Raw genomic sequence first — 16,028 nt, 5'->3', positions numbered from 1 at the left:
TCACGTAGGCCTATTATAAGCTTACATGATATAAGCTTATAGGCCTAACAACTGCAGCCAAGACACCAGCCACGACAGCATGAAATTGGAATGAATCTGCGTGCATATATAGACAAGGGTCTATGCATCCTTGCAGTCTCACTTTTCAACTAACTTTTCATATTCCATCATGCAGACAAGCACACACGACAATCCGCTGAGCTGCACAATCAGAACAAATATGGCGCTGATGTGACCACGTGAGCCGATGCACACCGTGTGTGCAAATAGTACCGAAATGCAAGTAATTATAAAGTTGACAAATTGGGTAACTTCGGTCAAAAAATTAGTTTTATTTATTAATCAACAAACATTAATTGCAGCTCATGTTTAAACTCATTTATGAATTGAGATTTTCAAAGTGGAAGATTGAAACTGATATCAATGCGCGACGGTATCGGCAAAATGACCACTAAGTCAGGCTAGCGACACTCCGGCGCTTGTTGGAAGACATGAAGTACAGCAGACAGTTACATGTACAATGTGATTTTCTCATTTATAATTAGGATTACGTCATTGCCAGAATGCCAGAGCTTGTTTCATTTGTTCATTAGAATGATTGACAGCGGTGGGCGGAGCAAATACTCTAAAAATGTGATTCTCTAATAAATTATAGGTCACTAGGTCAATTCGGACCGTCTCTTCCTCAGATCTCTGTGTAGGACTCTATGGTATCTTCTCATTACACGTTCGTAGTAAGACTTGGCCGGCGATGACGCCTGTCTTCAACCGCTGTATAGCACGGTATAGGCAGTTTGCAGAGAGTGTCGCTTCTCTACCTTTATTTTCTCTGACTAAGTTTTTCACCACGTTCGTCGTGGCTAAAATGACCTCGTGAATGTGGTCAAATTAAAACAGTACAACCCCCTTGAAGGGTCAAAACAACCCCAAACGTGGTCAATTAAAAATGACCACGGAAAATATAACCCCGTAGTTTTTAGTGTGTAGGCCTACTGCTGTTTTGCTTCGTTTTTTGCCAAATGTTTCATTTCGAAAATACCAAATGACGATTTGCATGACATGTCCTTCATTTTTAAGCACTTATAAACCATTTTAATTTTTTTACACTTGCGATGAAATCACTGAATCATAATCTGCACGAAATTTTTGGTACATTTGGCCTGAGGTTTCCAGTGGTATAAAAATCGCAACATTTATCACGAAATGCCCATTATATCAAAAACTCATCGTCAACAATGAGAAAAAAATCGGGGGGGCGGAGGAGGAGGATGCTGTTGATCGGGTTACGGACCTTTAACCTTGGTACCGGTAGGCCTATGTCTGCCTTTTGTACACATCACAGTTGACCATACCTTACATTAAAATTAGGTTATATTGATAATATCATTCCCAATCGTAGTGCATTGTAATGTATTTAATCATCCTGTGGCAATGCCCCGGCCCCCCAACTCAACACAAAAGTTGACAACCATGAGAGGCCCCTTTGCAATGATTAAGTTTCATCAAATTTACCCCGGGATTTACCCTATAATAGGCCCTACGGTTTTTCATGCAAAGTCGAGGTTTGACCCCTTTTTTGTAGTTTTTACCCCTTTTCAATGATTAGAATTTCAAACACCCCTTATGACATGACACTAATTAATATTGACATAAAATTTCTGGATTTTCTCAAGTACCCCTTTTATCCAAATTTCGCGGACAGTGCAAATTAAATACCCATAGGGGCCTAGGCCTACCCCTATTTTGCTGATTTCACTGTCAAACTTCACGGACAGTGCAAATTAAATACCGGTACCCCTATTTTGCCAATTTCGCGGTCCTTGCTACTGGTAAAAAAATAACCCCTTTTCTGCCCAATTTGGTAACTCTCTATGGTTGTCAACTTTTGTGTTGAGTTGGGGGGGGGGGGGCAGGGCAATGCAGTCTACAGAGAGCGAGCTGTGCAAAATGATTTTAACTATATGAGAGCCCAACCCTAAAATTATGAGTTATGTGTCTGTAAGCCCTGTGTAAATAAATAGCAGAAATGTCGCGTCGGCTGCTATTTTTCGTTATTTAAAACGTAAGCTTACTTATAATTTAATAGTTTTGCTTTGTTTTATTTGTTATAATTTATTTTGATCGATGTATGATAATTATTTTCAGCGTTGGCTTAGATGTGTTTGTTGCAGGTGCATCTGCCAACGTAACTGAGATATTTTCAGGGCTGTCAACTCTCACGCATTGGCCCTCGGATTGGCCGTGCATGCGTGGCGTGACTGTGAGAGTCTCACGCATTCATTGGCATTGGCTCACTTTCTCATGGTGCCCGCTTTTTCAGATTCTCGAACACCATGGCTCAAATAATCATGGGTCAAAATGAACATTGTAGTCGACAAATCCCGGTACGGCTCTGTCTCACGCCAAGCAATTCCAAAAAGTTGACAGCCCTGTATTTTTGTAGGCTATGCAGGAGTTGTGCTGTGAGTGTGCATATTATTTGCATGATGACGATTGTCTGAGAGTCATGTCGTACTCACAGAATTAGAGAAGGAGAACCGGGACTCCCTATACCGCCACGTACAATCACGCCGTCAGCTGTGGGGAGAAAATTGGGGGTATTATTCGGGTCCTTGCCGACGGTGCGCGAAGACGAACGAAAACAATTCTGCGTCTCATCTGACGCGTCTTTGGTACTCATGTAGGTCGCATCAAGTGCGTCTCTCAAATGCCCCCTTCATCCATGACCATGTCACGCTTGCAACGATTGCCTCGAGTGCATTCCGAGGGAAACCGAATACCCCCAATTTTTGCTCCATGCCTCATGGCGGTCGAGTCCCGATTCTCTGTCTTTAATTTTGTGGTCGTACTCGAAATCATTTGCATTTTGACAGGGCCCAGGGGAGTGCCGTTGGAACTCTGAAACCCCTACCCATATTTAGGGGTTTTCTTACCTAAAAAAACGGCGCATTGACAGTTTTTTACCAATTTTTCTCAAAGCAGGAGCCATGATATTCAATGTCCAATATGTTCAATATTCATGTCACTCATGACTAGTCCGAATAATCAGTCCCAGAACAAAATATTAATTTCTGACATGATCGTGTTCTGGGTCTGAACTGTTTCCATACATTGTATGAAATCTTGATGGCAAATTGGCAGTGTTGTAGTCGAGTGACTCGAGTCCTCGTCATCCGAGTCCGAGTCCTTGGTGTCTGAGTCCAAGTCCGAGTCCCAGTCCCTGCCAATTTCTGATGTCCGAGTCCGAGTCCTCAATGTTCGAGTCCGAGTCCGAGTCCTTAGGCCGTATAAAATTAGTATTTTGGTTCTCGTCCAGAGGATTTTCATGAATTTTTTTCAAATGTGAGATTCTGAGGGATAAACCCCCTAGAGTACCAGAAAAAGACTTGGAAGTGGTCCTTGTTCTCTAATAAACTTATTTATATGTATGAAAAATTCATAAATCATTCCAAAGTCTAAAATAATTGAAAAATCTATAAAAAAAAAAAAATCTGACAAATCCCAGAAATTGAGGAGGGAGGGGACGAGCACCAAAACATTAATTTTATACTGGCCTTATGTATCAAATTCAAGCCCGGGTTTTCACCAATACTTTATCAACGGAGGCCTATACTTTTAGATCTATACTATTTTCTTGTAAATTTGCTAGTCCCACCTAGCATGCCTAGTATTGTTTTGGGGCTGTGCAATAATTATGCAGAGCCCGGGGACCGGTGAAATTGCAAAAAATGCTTATCCCCTCTCGGCCTGCCAAAATTGCTTGCCCCCCCTTCCCGACCTGCCAAAATCTTTGCACCCCACCCTTTGCACATGTCATTTTTTTTGGGATCCCAATTTGCAAACCTTAGGCCTATGATTTAGATATATGTTGCGTGCGCAGCGAGCAGGGAAATTACAAGTGTTTCCGTACTGTTTTCTAAGCCTTTTTAGAGCGTTTTATTTGAAAGGTGCCCCATATGTGCCAAAAATTGCTTGTTCCCCCCTCTCGGCTTGCCAAAAATTGCTTTCACCCCTTTCGATCAGCCAAAAAATTCTTACCCCCAATTTTATCTTGCCCCCTGGTCATAATTTTTGCTCAGCCCCTTAGATAGCATACCTTGGAAACAGAGTATAAATAATCACAAACTCACAGTAACTTATAGGCTTGTGTTTTAAAGAGGCAAAAGATGCAATGACAATCAAAATATGACGTCACTACCAAACTTCAGGTGCCAAACGAAGGGGTGTTGGATCTGGCTGTATCTAGGCCTATTAATATTATTATTATTATAAAACATTTATATGGCGCTCCACAAAGCACAGAGCGCCTTACAAGAAAACATATACAAAATCAATAATGCAAGCAAATAATTATACAAAGCAATTCCAACAATTGAAGCAATAACATACAAAAACAAGCAGCAAAACTAATCTGGATAAAGATGGGTTTTGAGCATGCGCTTGAACCCAGACACCGACTCCGCCTCTCTGAGCTTCTCTGATCTCAGTAGGGAGCTTAATTGTTCCATATTTTGGGAGCACCTATGGCAAATGAAGCATCCCCAGCCTTTCTAAAAGTGCGAGGAACCCAAAGGCGGGTGAGATCAGATGAGGAACGAAGCCGAGATCTGAGACCAAGCGCAACACAACTATTCAAGAGATGAATAATTAGATCAATCAGGTAACCTGGAGCTTGAGCATTAATGCATTTGAAAATGAAAAGGCCTATGCAGTATTATTCCGGGGGTGGGGTGTCACTCACATGTAAAGGTGGTACCGGTATGTGCGGCGGTCAAGGGGCCCTTTTTCAGGCTCCCCGGCAGTTCCCTAAGACCCACATTTGCACCATGCTCCAGTTCATTGAGGCTAACACTCTACACAAATTTGGAAACATTTTGAATTTGTTAGCTCCAAAGCCATATATAATTTGACCCAATTTTAGTTCACAGACCTCCACAAAAATGTTGAAATTTCAGTTCATCAAGCCCCTATTTTGCCCCCAAATCAGTTCTTAGTTCCCAAAGTTTGGTGCCGCACACACCTACCAAAATTTAACTTGAGTGCCCCAGGGTATTATTATTCATGTAGGCCTACATTCTAGACTTGCGCCTAACAAAGCAGTCATGTCAAAAGAAACGATTATGATTAAAATCCATTTAACCAATTAAAGACATAGGTCTAACTGAAAGCAATCTTGCTTTTTGGTTGTACTTATATTTACAAACTGAATTAATTTGCATGCAAAATTACTTAAATTAATCACGTGTTGTGATCATTGATCAAGAATAGGCCTAAGAAGAAGTTTACAATGAACAAAAATAAAAGACCTAAAAAGACCCTATTTTGCCGGACTCGAAGCCGAGTCCCCGAGTCCTTGGGGTCCGAGTCCTTAGCTTCCGAGTCCAAAAGGACTTCAGTCCGGACTCGAGTCCGAGTCCCGAGTCCTTCAACACTGCAAATTGGACAAAAGAAGCATGTGGTTCTACTTGACAGTTTTTTAATCCCTATTCATGTTACGTGAATCACGCTATTGTGGACCATCCTTCTGATACTTGGAGTGTTTGGACAAGCGGAACAGTCTTTTGTCTATCTCTCTGTTTGTAAACAGACGAGGAGGTCAAAATTGTCCGAATAGGAAAGACAGTGTAATAGTACCACACTAACTCATGACATGAGCCATAGAGGGATTTTTTTTCTCCCAATGAATCGGGACCCATGTAAAATGGCTGATATAAAGCCATATTAAGAGAGATTTTCTGAGAAATACAGATGCCATGGGAAAAAGGTGGAAGATGGGGGTCAGCAAATTTTAACCATATTTTGGCAATTTAATAAGTTTGGATAAGTGTTCATAATAATCAGTATAAAAAAATCTGGTATGCCCCTTCCTGGGAAATATGGGGTCCCTTAAAATATGCCCCCTAACACGTATTTCCCTGACTTGTAAAATTCCGTTTTATGCCATTTTTGAACACATTTTCGGCACCTAAGACAAGCATCTATGAAAGTAAATTTTTCTACACACCTTTTTTCATCCTTTGTCTTTATCAAAAAAATGTTTATATTGGGATGTTCTATTTATGAACAGGGGGCCCATATTTCACATTTTACCACTTTTGAAAAAAAGTGAAATATCCCTCTACTTTGTGACATCATTGTAGGAGTTCCTCAATCTTTCTCAAATTGTTCATTACAGGAGAGAACCTCTGTACATAGGTCATTTATATAATGCAATAAAAATCATGGAGACTTTTTTACTTTTCATAGAACACAAACATGGATTTTCCCAATATGTGACATTTACATCAAATGTAAGATCTTTTCACTGTAGCAGTCCCTTTTCTTGAGCCAATAGTCAGTTATTGCATTGAGGAGTTAAGAACCACATTTAAGAATGCAAATCAAGTACAGGGGTAGGTGTTTCTCTTTTACAGCATAGGGCCTATTGGTAAAATCGCCAGTAGATAATGCTCCTTGAATATGAGCCCCTACCTCATGTCACAAGCTCGTATTCATACATGTTATTGGTATTATGATTCTGATTCCTATTCTGATTCTTAATCATTTCACATGCATGAGTACTTAAGCTATAGGAACTAGGCCTAGTACGGCCCCATACCCCAAAGTACTAAATCTTAATAACCTAGGAGTGGGCTATAAATGGGACTTGTTTTGCTTTGGGATAAGGTTCTTTGTATGTTCTATTTGACGTAGGCCTATCTCAACATGAAATTACAAAATGTTAAGCCTGGGTTTCAAAAAAGAATGTGCACGGCAAAAATCCAAAATGGCCGCATTTTCCCTGAAAATCACATTTTTTAGCCATGTCATTTTTGGGTCTTTTTACCCGGTTCTGGTGTCTAGTCTATGTTTTTTTTTGGGTCAATCATTATGCAGTTAGAAGTAGTCTCAAATCTTCATGTGTTGAGTTATGACCATTTCTGTCCCAATGCACCCTTTTTACCCAAATTTTGAACCAGGTCCATAGACCTCATATCTAAATAGAAAAAGCTACGTTAAAACTTATATAGCAATATAAATTGGAAAAACAAAATAGACACACAACATACGTTTAATGTAGATTTTTGCACTGCAGACTTTTATACAATTTGTGATAGTTTAATGGATTTTATTGTATTTACATTTTAAGCAATTTCTTGCATTACAAAAGTTTGTATTACACTTTATATTACTGCACTTCGCACTTGATTATTAGTTTCCTGTTTACCGCCCGCGTCCAAAATTGAAAATCTCAAAATAATTAATTATTTTATTTTTATTTATAATTTTCTCCTTTAAAATAACTTTCAACTACTTCTACTTGCCATTTTCTGACTTTAATAATGTCAACAATAATGATGAATGAACAAAGAGTACAACTCCACCTTCACTTATTTATAAAATCAAATATTTATTATTGTGAAATAATTAAATGCCGGCTCTAGTCAAAATGAGTTGAAGGTTGCTTGTAATAGTTCAAACTAAATAAAGAAAATAAAAGATAATTAATAATTAATAATTAAAAGTCACCTCGTCCCTTTTTCAAAATCTTCAACAGGAAATAATCAAGTGCAAAGGGCCTTATACGAGGCTTCTTTAATTGTGAGCTAGGATAATTCAAAGAGAAGGCAGTTTCCATAGCAACGGCCATTTATACTAATTTTAAAGCAAATTCCCCTTTAACATTTGGCAAATTTCCTCATCATGTGAACATGACCTTAAACATTTTACCCGGAATAGCCAGTATCAGGGGTAATAAATTTCCTTTTCCTGACCTTTTTTTACACGGTCAGTAGGGGAGAGCTGCAACCAAGCCATGTGTATTGACCTTCTACGGTGACAGTGGTATGTTAAAATAAGATCAGGGAAAGAAATTTATTATCCCCGATACTGGCTATTTGGGAGTAAAAGTTTTAAGGACATCTCCACAATATGAGGTAAAATTTACAAAAAAAACAAACAAACACAATATATATGGCTACGGAAACTGATAAGTGTCACAGGCACAATCTCAAACTGCTGCATGATAGTGTCCTAGATATCATCAGCTGAGTGCCGTGTGGTCCCTGCTAAACTTCATCTCCGGTATCAGTACCAACCCGCATCAGGTGATCCACTTGAAGGTCCCCCCGCGTTTCGTCCCCATTAATATCATCAAAGTAAAACCCAACTTTTGTTGCCTCCCTCATCCCAGATGACAGCAACACATTTTTCTGTGACCTATGACCTTTGAATTTTGGGCAGTTTGACCCCAAATTGACCAATTTTCTTGAGCAATTTGTTGCATTAAAAAAGTTTGTATTACACTTTATGAGTATATTATTGATAATACGGATTCTTTAATTTTAAGCTACATGTATTAGGAGATTTCAAAGGGAAGGCAATTGCCATGGCAATGGCCATTTATACTAATATTTAAGCGATTTTCCCCAGTAATCTACGATCTTTGAATTTTGAGCAGTTTGACCCCAAATTGACCCATTTTCTTCATTTTGAGCAATTTGTTGCATTAAAAAAGTTTGTATTATATATACTTTATAAGTATATACTATTGATATACATGGATTCTTTAATTTTAAGCTACATAGTGTATTAGGAGATTTCAAAGAGAAGGCAGTTGCCATGGCAATGGCCATTTATACTAATATTTAAGCGAATTTCCCCAGTAACATTAAGCAAATTCGATTTCACAAGAAAAGTACGCCCTCTCCAAATAACTGCTAACAGAGCCCGTTTTAGTACTAGTTTCGGTGTCGAAATAGCAGCATGATTTTCTAACATTTGATAATAAAAACCGAACCTAAGTGAAAATTTAGGCTTTATTTAATACAGCTAAAGATGACGTAAAAAAGAAAAATATTGTCATGCGTGGTAGAATTGCCGCTTAAAAATGTTGATTTTTACATGCTTTTCACTATGATGGTCTGCGCCCCCTTAATAGACAGGTCACTCAGATGTAAGAGAGCAGAATACTAGTATATTGACCATCAATGGACCCTCATTACAAACCCAAAAATCCATATAATGTCAGCAGCATGATTGGTATTTCAAAAATCGAGAATCATAGATAGATAAGCGTTTTTATGTTTAACACAATAACACCCCTACTTGATCAATGTAGTGTTCCAATATATTATTGTCTTTGTTGTTAACTACATAGTGATAGAAAATAATTATTATAGGCCCTACCTGCGTTCCTTGGAAGAAAAAGGTAATATTCATTTGAGTGTGCATAATGCATGATGCAAAAAGGTTATTTCACAGACATTTTAGTACTGACCCCCAACTAATTATGGAATAGTCCTGTTCTAAGCATTTATCCAACACAATTTAGGCCCAAATTTATTATGTAATAGTGTTATTGATGTTGTTTACTTCTGATAGGCTCCCTTTTCATCAAATTTCATTTTTAAACTTGGAAAATCACCGTACCTGATTTTAGCATGAAAATATCGCAATTTTGCACTTTTCTGAAAAAGAGCATAAAGTAAGATGTGCTCATTTTAAAACAGAAAAAGTCTCCACGATTTTTATTTGCTCAATTGTTCAATCTATATCTACTTTATCCAACAAGTAAATAACTTTGACAAAAATATTGAGGAACTCTCACAATCATCTTGCAAACTTTGCTTCAAAATTAGGATTTTTCACATTTACACAATTGCTGAAAAGGCCATTACACCCCTCTCTGAAAATGGAACAACCCAAACGTTGTCCAAAGAATTTTAAATTGTTATGTCGAGACAAAATGTGTATTATTACTGTGAAGTATAAATAAAATGTCTGCAGATGCGTGTTATTACGTGGCTCTAATCAAAAGTTAGTGCACATTTCAAAGTTTTGTGTCTGAGAAGACAATCATGGGGGTCAATTTGAGGGGGTCCAGTATCTCCCAGTGGGGGTCCTCAAAATTTTTAATACCTCCACTGTAAATACTCATGGACACATGTTTGATTGACAAAATATGAACAAAATTAGCTGACCCCCATCTTCCACCTACCATCTGAGTCTATCGAATAAACCGTCTTAATTATTATAATTTTAGTTTTAAATTTTCCTTTGTGATTTATTTACTCTGTAAGGTTTTATTTCAGGACATAATTATACATTTAGTCCAAAAATTGTATTACACAGGGCACTGCAAAAACCTGTTTGAATGATATTTTTAGAGAAACTACCCTTTTCAGCAAAAACAGAGTGATCTTTTGGAGAAACAATCCTTTGGATCATTCAAAGTATATAATACTAGTATCTCAATTCTCATGTTCTCCAAAATTTGCATAAATTTCACCTCAGACATCACTCTGATTGTGGGCACAAATGGAATAAAAATATTGAAATCATGGATGTTGCTATGTCAGACTCTGACAAATGGCACATTTATGATAACAATTCATACATTTCCTTGATCAATTTGCATATTATGTTGAACCACTATTTTTTATTGTATACGGTATTTTAACCTGCAGGTCTAGCAAATATGTCTTCCTCTGTACAGAAGAAACTGGATCCCAATAGATTGTTTCAAAACTTAACAGCATGGTTTTCAGGAAGTGTAGCTGCCAGGAGGAAAAAATTGTGGTGTAAGTAGTTTTGAAATAATTGAAATTTGTTGCAAGGATTTATCCAATGTTGTATAGTGGCTGACTGTCTGTCCCGCTGACTGTGGATTGGTGGTTACCATTTGTGACCTGGTACCATGAAAACAGCATAAAGTCGCAAGGTGTTAGTCACTCAAAACGCCCTGGCTACTGCGTTGGTTTTCACTCACCTGTTAAAGCCACTATATCTGTATGTCCTTTGTGAATGGGGGCACAATGGGCCATTCACGAAGGATAATTATACTACTGGCTTGTACAGGTGGCAGCAAACAAAGAACATCAACTTAGACCAAATATCTTGAAACTACCAATTCAACAAAATTAGTATAAAGTCGTGGCGACTTTACAGTGATTTCGGGGTAGCAGGTCACATTTGGGAAGAAGTTAAGCAAAATAATCACAAGTAAACTAATTGGGCCAATTTTGCAAAGACTGTGTTGTACTTTCAGAAACAGATTTACAAACTTGTGTTTGAAAATGCCTCATTTGCACCAGATTTTACTTTGCTGTGAGAAAGAATCTGTGGGAGTGAGAATCACACCCCAATGTGTGAGAGGTAGCAGCCTTGTGATTGATCATACAAACCATTTATACAAATTTATAAATCAGTAAATTGGGATTTATTACAGGAACTATAATCATAAATTAGAAATGGATCAAGAATGACACAATGGTATAGCAACACTTTACTCTCTTTAGAAACTGATGTTTGCCTATCCATATAAACAACTTGTCTTCACTCAAAAAACACTAAACCATGCTACCTTGTGCAGTCTACAAGAAGAAATTGAGTTCACAATAATTATGTGTTACTTTGGTTGGCTTTCATTAGGACTGTTATCTACTTGCAATTTGAATAATACCATAAAACAGCTTTGTAAAATGTTCAATTTGTTTTATTCTAAATTTGTGTTGTTATATTTTCTGCAGTAAAGCATGGAGGCAAAGAAGATGATGTTACAAATGCTCAATTTATCTTCAGTGAAGATGTTAATTACCATGACACAGTGAGGTATGTTATGCTTTAAAGAGGATATCCAATTGTCATCCAATTTTGATCTCATACTGTACTGTTATTGAACAACTTAGAAGGGGAAACGTGGGGATTTGGCTAACTATCTGACCTCCTAGTCCTGCAAGTGAGAATCAAATCAAATGGGAAGTGTCATAATTGCATATTTATAGAGTATGTGTGGATTGGAGTATGAAGTAAAATCATGGTTAATTTAAAGGTATTTGCAAGATTGGTATGTGACTGCATGAACCATTGATCACTGAAAAGTTCCTTAAATATGGCTGTATGATGTTATGAATGGTAAAAAAGCCAGGTTTCAGGCATTATGTTGTACATGTAGGCAAGATCATGGATGGGATTTATTGGTAGTAGCACTGATGGATGGTATGCATCACATAATTCTTCAAGCTTTGTGTTTTATAGTTATGTCCACATCTCAGCTTTTGTATTCTATTATCATGCTATGATATGCATACTTTTTTGTCAATGAAATGAAACCAATATTGAAATTAATGAACAAATCTGAAAATGGTTGCATCACCTTCCAGATGAGTGGAAGAGGGTTGTATGTGGTATGGATATACTACACATTTGAAACTTGTTACATGGTACCGGTACTACAGAAAAACATAAACAGATCCCTTGACCCATTGTATTTGCAAGCATCTAACATATTATAATCCAAACTTATTAATGAATTCATCTTTTGTCTCTAGACTGTTTGATTCAGAGGATTATCTGATAGGATGCTTGACTGTGTTCCATGCAGGATTTATAGATGCTTGCATAAATCAAAACAGTGCACATAAGATCCCTGCTAGTAGATATCTTCTGATGCCCCCAGAACTAGCAGCAGGACTTAGATGTGTCACCAAACAAGTTGCTGAAGACAATGATGAAGTTGTAAGAAAGAAAGCAAAAAGGTCAGTATCAGTATTGATGGATGAGAATGTATAATTCTTTATAATTTGATTGTCTGAAGTGATAAATTGAGACAACAGATTAGAACGGAATTAAGAAGATAAAGGGTAATTCCTTTACATCCAAATAACATGTCAGCAGAGGCAGTGAAAATGTAAATAATGGGTGTATTGAATGTTCATGCACGTCCAGGTATTGAGGCATCAACATCTCAGATTGCATGGATTGAACCGGGGGCACATCAAAAAATTTGGTGGGTATGTTCCCCCGGAATTTTGAGGTGGTGGGTCTTTGGGAGTTGACGGCATACCGGTAGAAGGGGGTCTTTTGGAGCTGCGAACCGGGCTGCGAACAAGTAAAATGGTGTCTTTTGGAGTTGCGAACAGTCAAAATCAAGGGTCTTTCTTGGCTTTTTGGTTGAAAATAGCCTTTTTGGGTCTTTTAGAGCTGAAATTATCAAAATCAAGGGTCTTTCGGAGCTCTATTTTGGTCAAATATAGGGGTCTTCGAGCTGTGAAATCCAAAAAGGGGTCTTAAGTGATAAGAAGGGGGACATACCAGTATGGTCATTTGTGTTGAGTGCCCCCGGGATTGAAGTGTGTCATTTCTCAAGCAACAAGTGTTACACATCTTAACCCACATGTATATTGAATCATGAATGTTTTGCAATGTAAGTAAGTGTAGGTACCATTTATTATAACTACATGTAAATTTGTTATTCTGTAGATCAAAGGCACCCAACAGAACTGTAACCAATAGAGAAAATAACCAAGGTATGTTATCACAATCAGAGGTTGTGCAATGGTTGATTAATAGGAGAGGCACAAGTATCCTGGTGTGCATTTCACCAACCTTTACAAAAAATCACAAGTCCTAAACCTATTGTAACTCCCTAACCCATCATCCTAACTCTTCTATAGGATTAATATGTAATGATGAGTGTGGACTTACGATGAGGTAAAGGATGTGTTGTAAGTATTAGTATTCACGGACTTCTCTCTAGTCCTAATGTTCGCTAGTCCAAAAATAAGGTTCGCCATCAATCAAAAAATGGGGGTCGCTAGTAAAAAAAAAATTTAAAATGGGGTCCCTATTCCAAAAGTTTAGGGTTTAGGTTAGTGCACTAGCAACTTTTGGACTAGTCAATCTTAAGACTGGCAATCCTTAGGACTAGCCGGGGGACTAGCGGACCTTGGAACTAGCAAATGAAACCAATGAAATGTACCCCTGGGTCAATAGGACTGAATCTGTAAAACCACAATAATACAACATGCATTCCAGTTGCTGTGGCAGTGTTTGATTATGACTGGGATGAAATCTGGATCAATATATTTACTACTTCCCTTCAAATGATGTTGTATTTCACCATGTGAGTGCAAGAACATTGCATGTAGTTTTGCGGGAGATACCTTCTTGTGTTTTTCCAAGCAATTAATGAAAGTAGAACTTTGAATTTGGTATCAATGGGCATTTTTATTTTACAATATTCAGCGGAAAATTTACTTTCCATACAATTTTGTAAGTAATAAACTAAATTTCAAATCATATGTGCATTTATATATTTACTGTTTTTTCAAGACTATCCAATGTGCCACATATGTGACCAGCTCCAACAACACCCGGAACAAGTCGCCAGGCATGTTTTTGAGTTAGGCCTTTAAAGATGACATTCCCATTAAAAAAAAATCAAATTTTGGAATTGTTAATTTCATGGTATTTGCCTGTGGGACTAAGTGGACTTTCAAATCCTTGAAAGTACTTATTAAAACGAGGTTTATTTAATCAATAATTAACAATTGAATCCCTATTCAATCCTGTGTAAGGTAGGGAACTAATTAGCCCATTGGTCAGAATTGCAATTTTGCAAAAATATCAAGGTATCATTTACAAAATTATCCATATCTTGAAAAGTATTGATGCTATGTATGTAATTTTGGTATCATTTTAAAGCTTATTGTCTAGTGCTTACATTTGTATTCAAACCATGAAAAGTCAAAAATGCAACTTGTTCCTGGTTTTGTCAGAACGGGTCATATTATGATACATCTTTTGCAAAACAGATTGTGATTTTCACAAGAATATCCCATGTGCATATTAGCACAAAACAAGTAAATGAACCATGGTTAATTTACATATTCCATTTGAAATTTTACATTGAAAATCTTTTTTCACAATCTGTAAAAAACTAAATTTTTGCCAAAAATGTTGGTCACTTACGATATACACGCTCTAATGTCCAATCATATTTTACAATCCCAATTCCTTTAATTTTGTGTATTTGTGTTTTTTCCATAGGCACCACTTCCTCATATGACAGGACACAAGAAATACCGCATGTGAGGGATTTACCCAGTGCAGCGGGTCCACTCTATGATGTTGTTCCTGGTCAAGATGGTTTCATTGTGCAAAGAAATTTCTAAAATTTCCTCACAAGTAATGGACAAAACAATTTATTGTTTGAAACTGAAATATAAGGTCTTGCCTGCTTTGAGACTTTGATATACTATGTTTGGACCTGCAAAGTGGTGTATTTTGAGATTTATTTTACCACAGACTGCAGTGATTTCACCCTTCTTCCAGAAGAGCCATTATTGCAATGCAAGTTGATGCCAAATAAGTTGGACTTACACCAGAGAGTAGTCATTTGGCACGGTTTGTGTGTTACTCATGATGGGCAAATAATGTGCCTCTGGCTTTGATTTGTGTATGGCAAACTTTGATTTAAAAAAAAAAAGTGTTCTTGTCTACATGGTTGTGATAATTCATGCTAAAGCACTACACACACAGATGTCAAGCTTAAAGGTACCAGCTAATATCATTAGATGTGAGGCCTGTACCAATAAAATATGCTGGAGCTACACTATTTTGGTTCCCAACATGACAATCCAAAATGGCAGATTAACTGAAGCATTACACACTGGTTATTTGGGACTTTGAACTCTGTAACCCAGACAAGTTGAGGTATAATTCCATAGTAATGTTTAAAAAGTCAGTGCCATAAAAAGAAGAAAATTGGCAATATTTTATTGACTTCTGTGTTTACCAGATGTTTTCCTGTATTGAGTCATGTACTGTATGGGAGTTTCATAGAGGAAATACATTGTCTTGTATTTTAAAATTGAAATGAATATCTTTAGTTTTGTATCTATTAAAAATTAAATACCCAAGTGCTGAAAATAAAACCATTGTGCCTACAATATTATTTCATACAAATTAAATCTGAATAATAAAATGATACAAGCAAGTCAAGTGCTTTTCACACAAAATAATTTTCCTTTTTATTTTTCTGTTAGGAAATATATAATATTCTCATACATTTTACAGTCTACAGTGTGCTTACTATCTCATGAAAATTAAACTTGCAGTTCATGAGGTACTAAGTAAAAGAACATAATGTTGGTACATTAACATTTTATTTTTAATTTAATTTTTATTTTTATTTGTTCCAGCTTTGATACAATTTGAAATTCATTTCAATATCTCTTACCTGGAATAAAACAATGTCATGTCAT

General features: G+C 37.0%; 1 protein-coding gene across 1 annotated transcript; it reads left to right on the top strand.

Moving 5' to 3' along the window:
- Positions 1 to 10,455: 10,455 nt before the first annotated feature.
- LOC140158363 (telomere repeats-binding bouquet formation protein 2-like) lies at positions 10,456 to 14,936 on the top strand. The gene is made up of 5 exons (XM_072181455.1): positions 10,456 to 10,562; positions 11,511 to 11,592; positions 12,312 to 12,518; positions 13,243 to 13,343; positions 14,812 to 14,936. The coding sequence occupies exons 1-5, from the start codon at positions 10,460 to 10,462 to the stop codon at positions 14,934 to 14,936; spliced, it is 618 nt and encodes a 205-aa protein (XP_072037556.1). The 5' UTR covers positions 10,456 to 10,459.
- Positions 14,937 to 16,028: the final 1,092 nt, after the last annotated feature.

Source organism: Amphiura filiformis, chromosome 8, assembly GCF_039555335.1.
Source record: "Amphiura filiformis chromosome 8, Afil_fr2py, whole genome shotgun sequence".
NCBI lineage: Eukaryota > Metazoa > Echinodermata > Ophiuroidea > Amphilepidida > Amphiuridae > Amphiura > Amphiura filiformis.
Note: the sequence above shows the minus strand (reverse complement) of the source record. Positions and strands in the feature narration are given on the sequence as shown.

Coding starts and splice junctions, on each gene's coding strand:
- LOC140158363 (XM_072181455.1), top strand. CDS start 10,460: ATGTCTTCCTCTGTACAGAAGAAACTGGATCCCAATAGATTGTTTCAA. Junction 12,519..13,242: donor GTAAGAAAGAAAGCAAAAAG/GTCAGTATCAGT, acceptor GTTATTCTGTAG/ATCAAAGGCACCCAACAGAA. Junction 13,344..14,811: donor GATTAATAGGAGAGGCACAA/GTATCCTGGTGT, acceptor TTTTTTCCATAG/GCACCACTTCCTCATATGAC.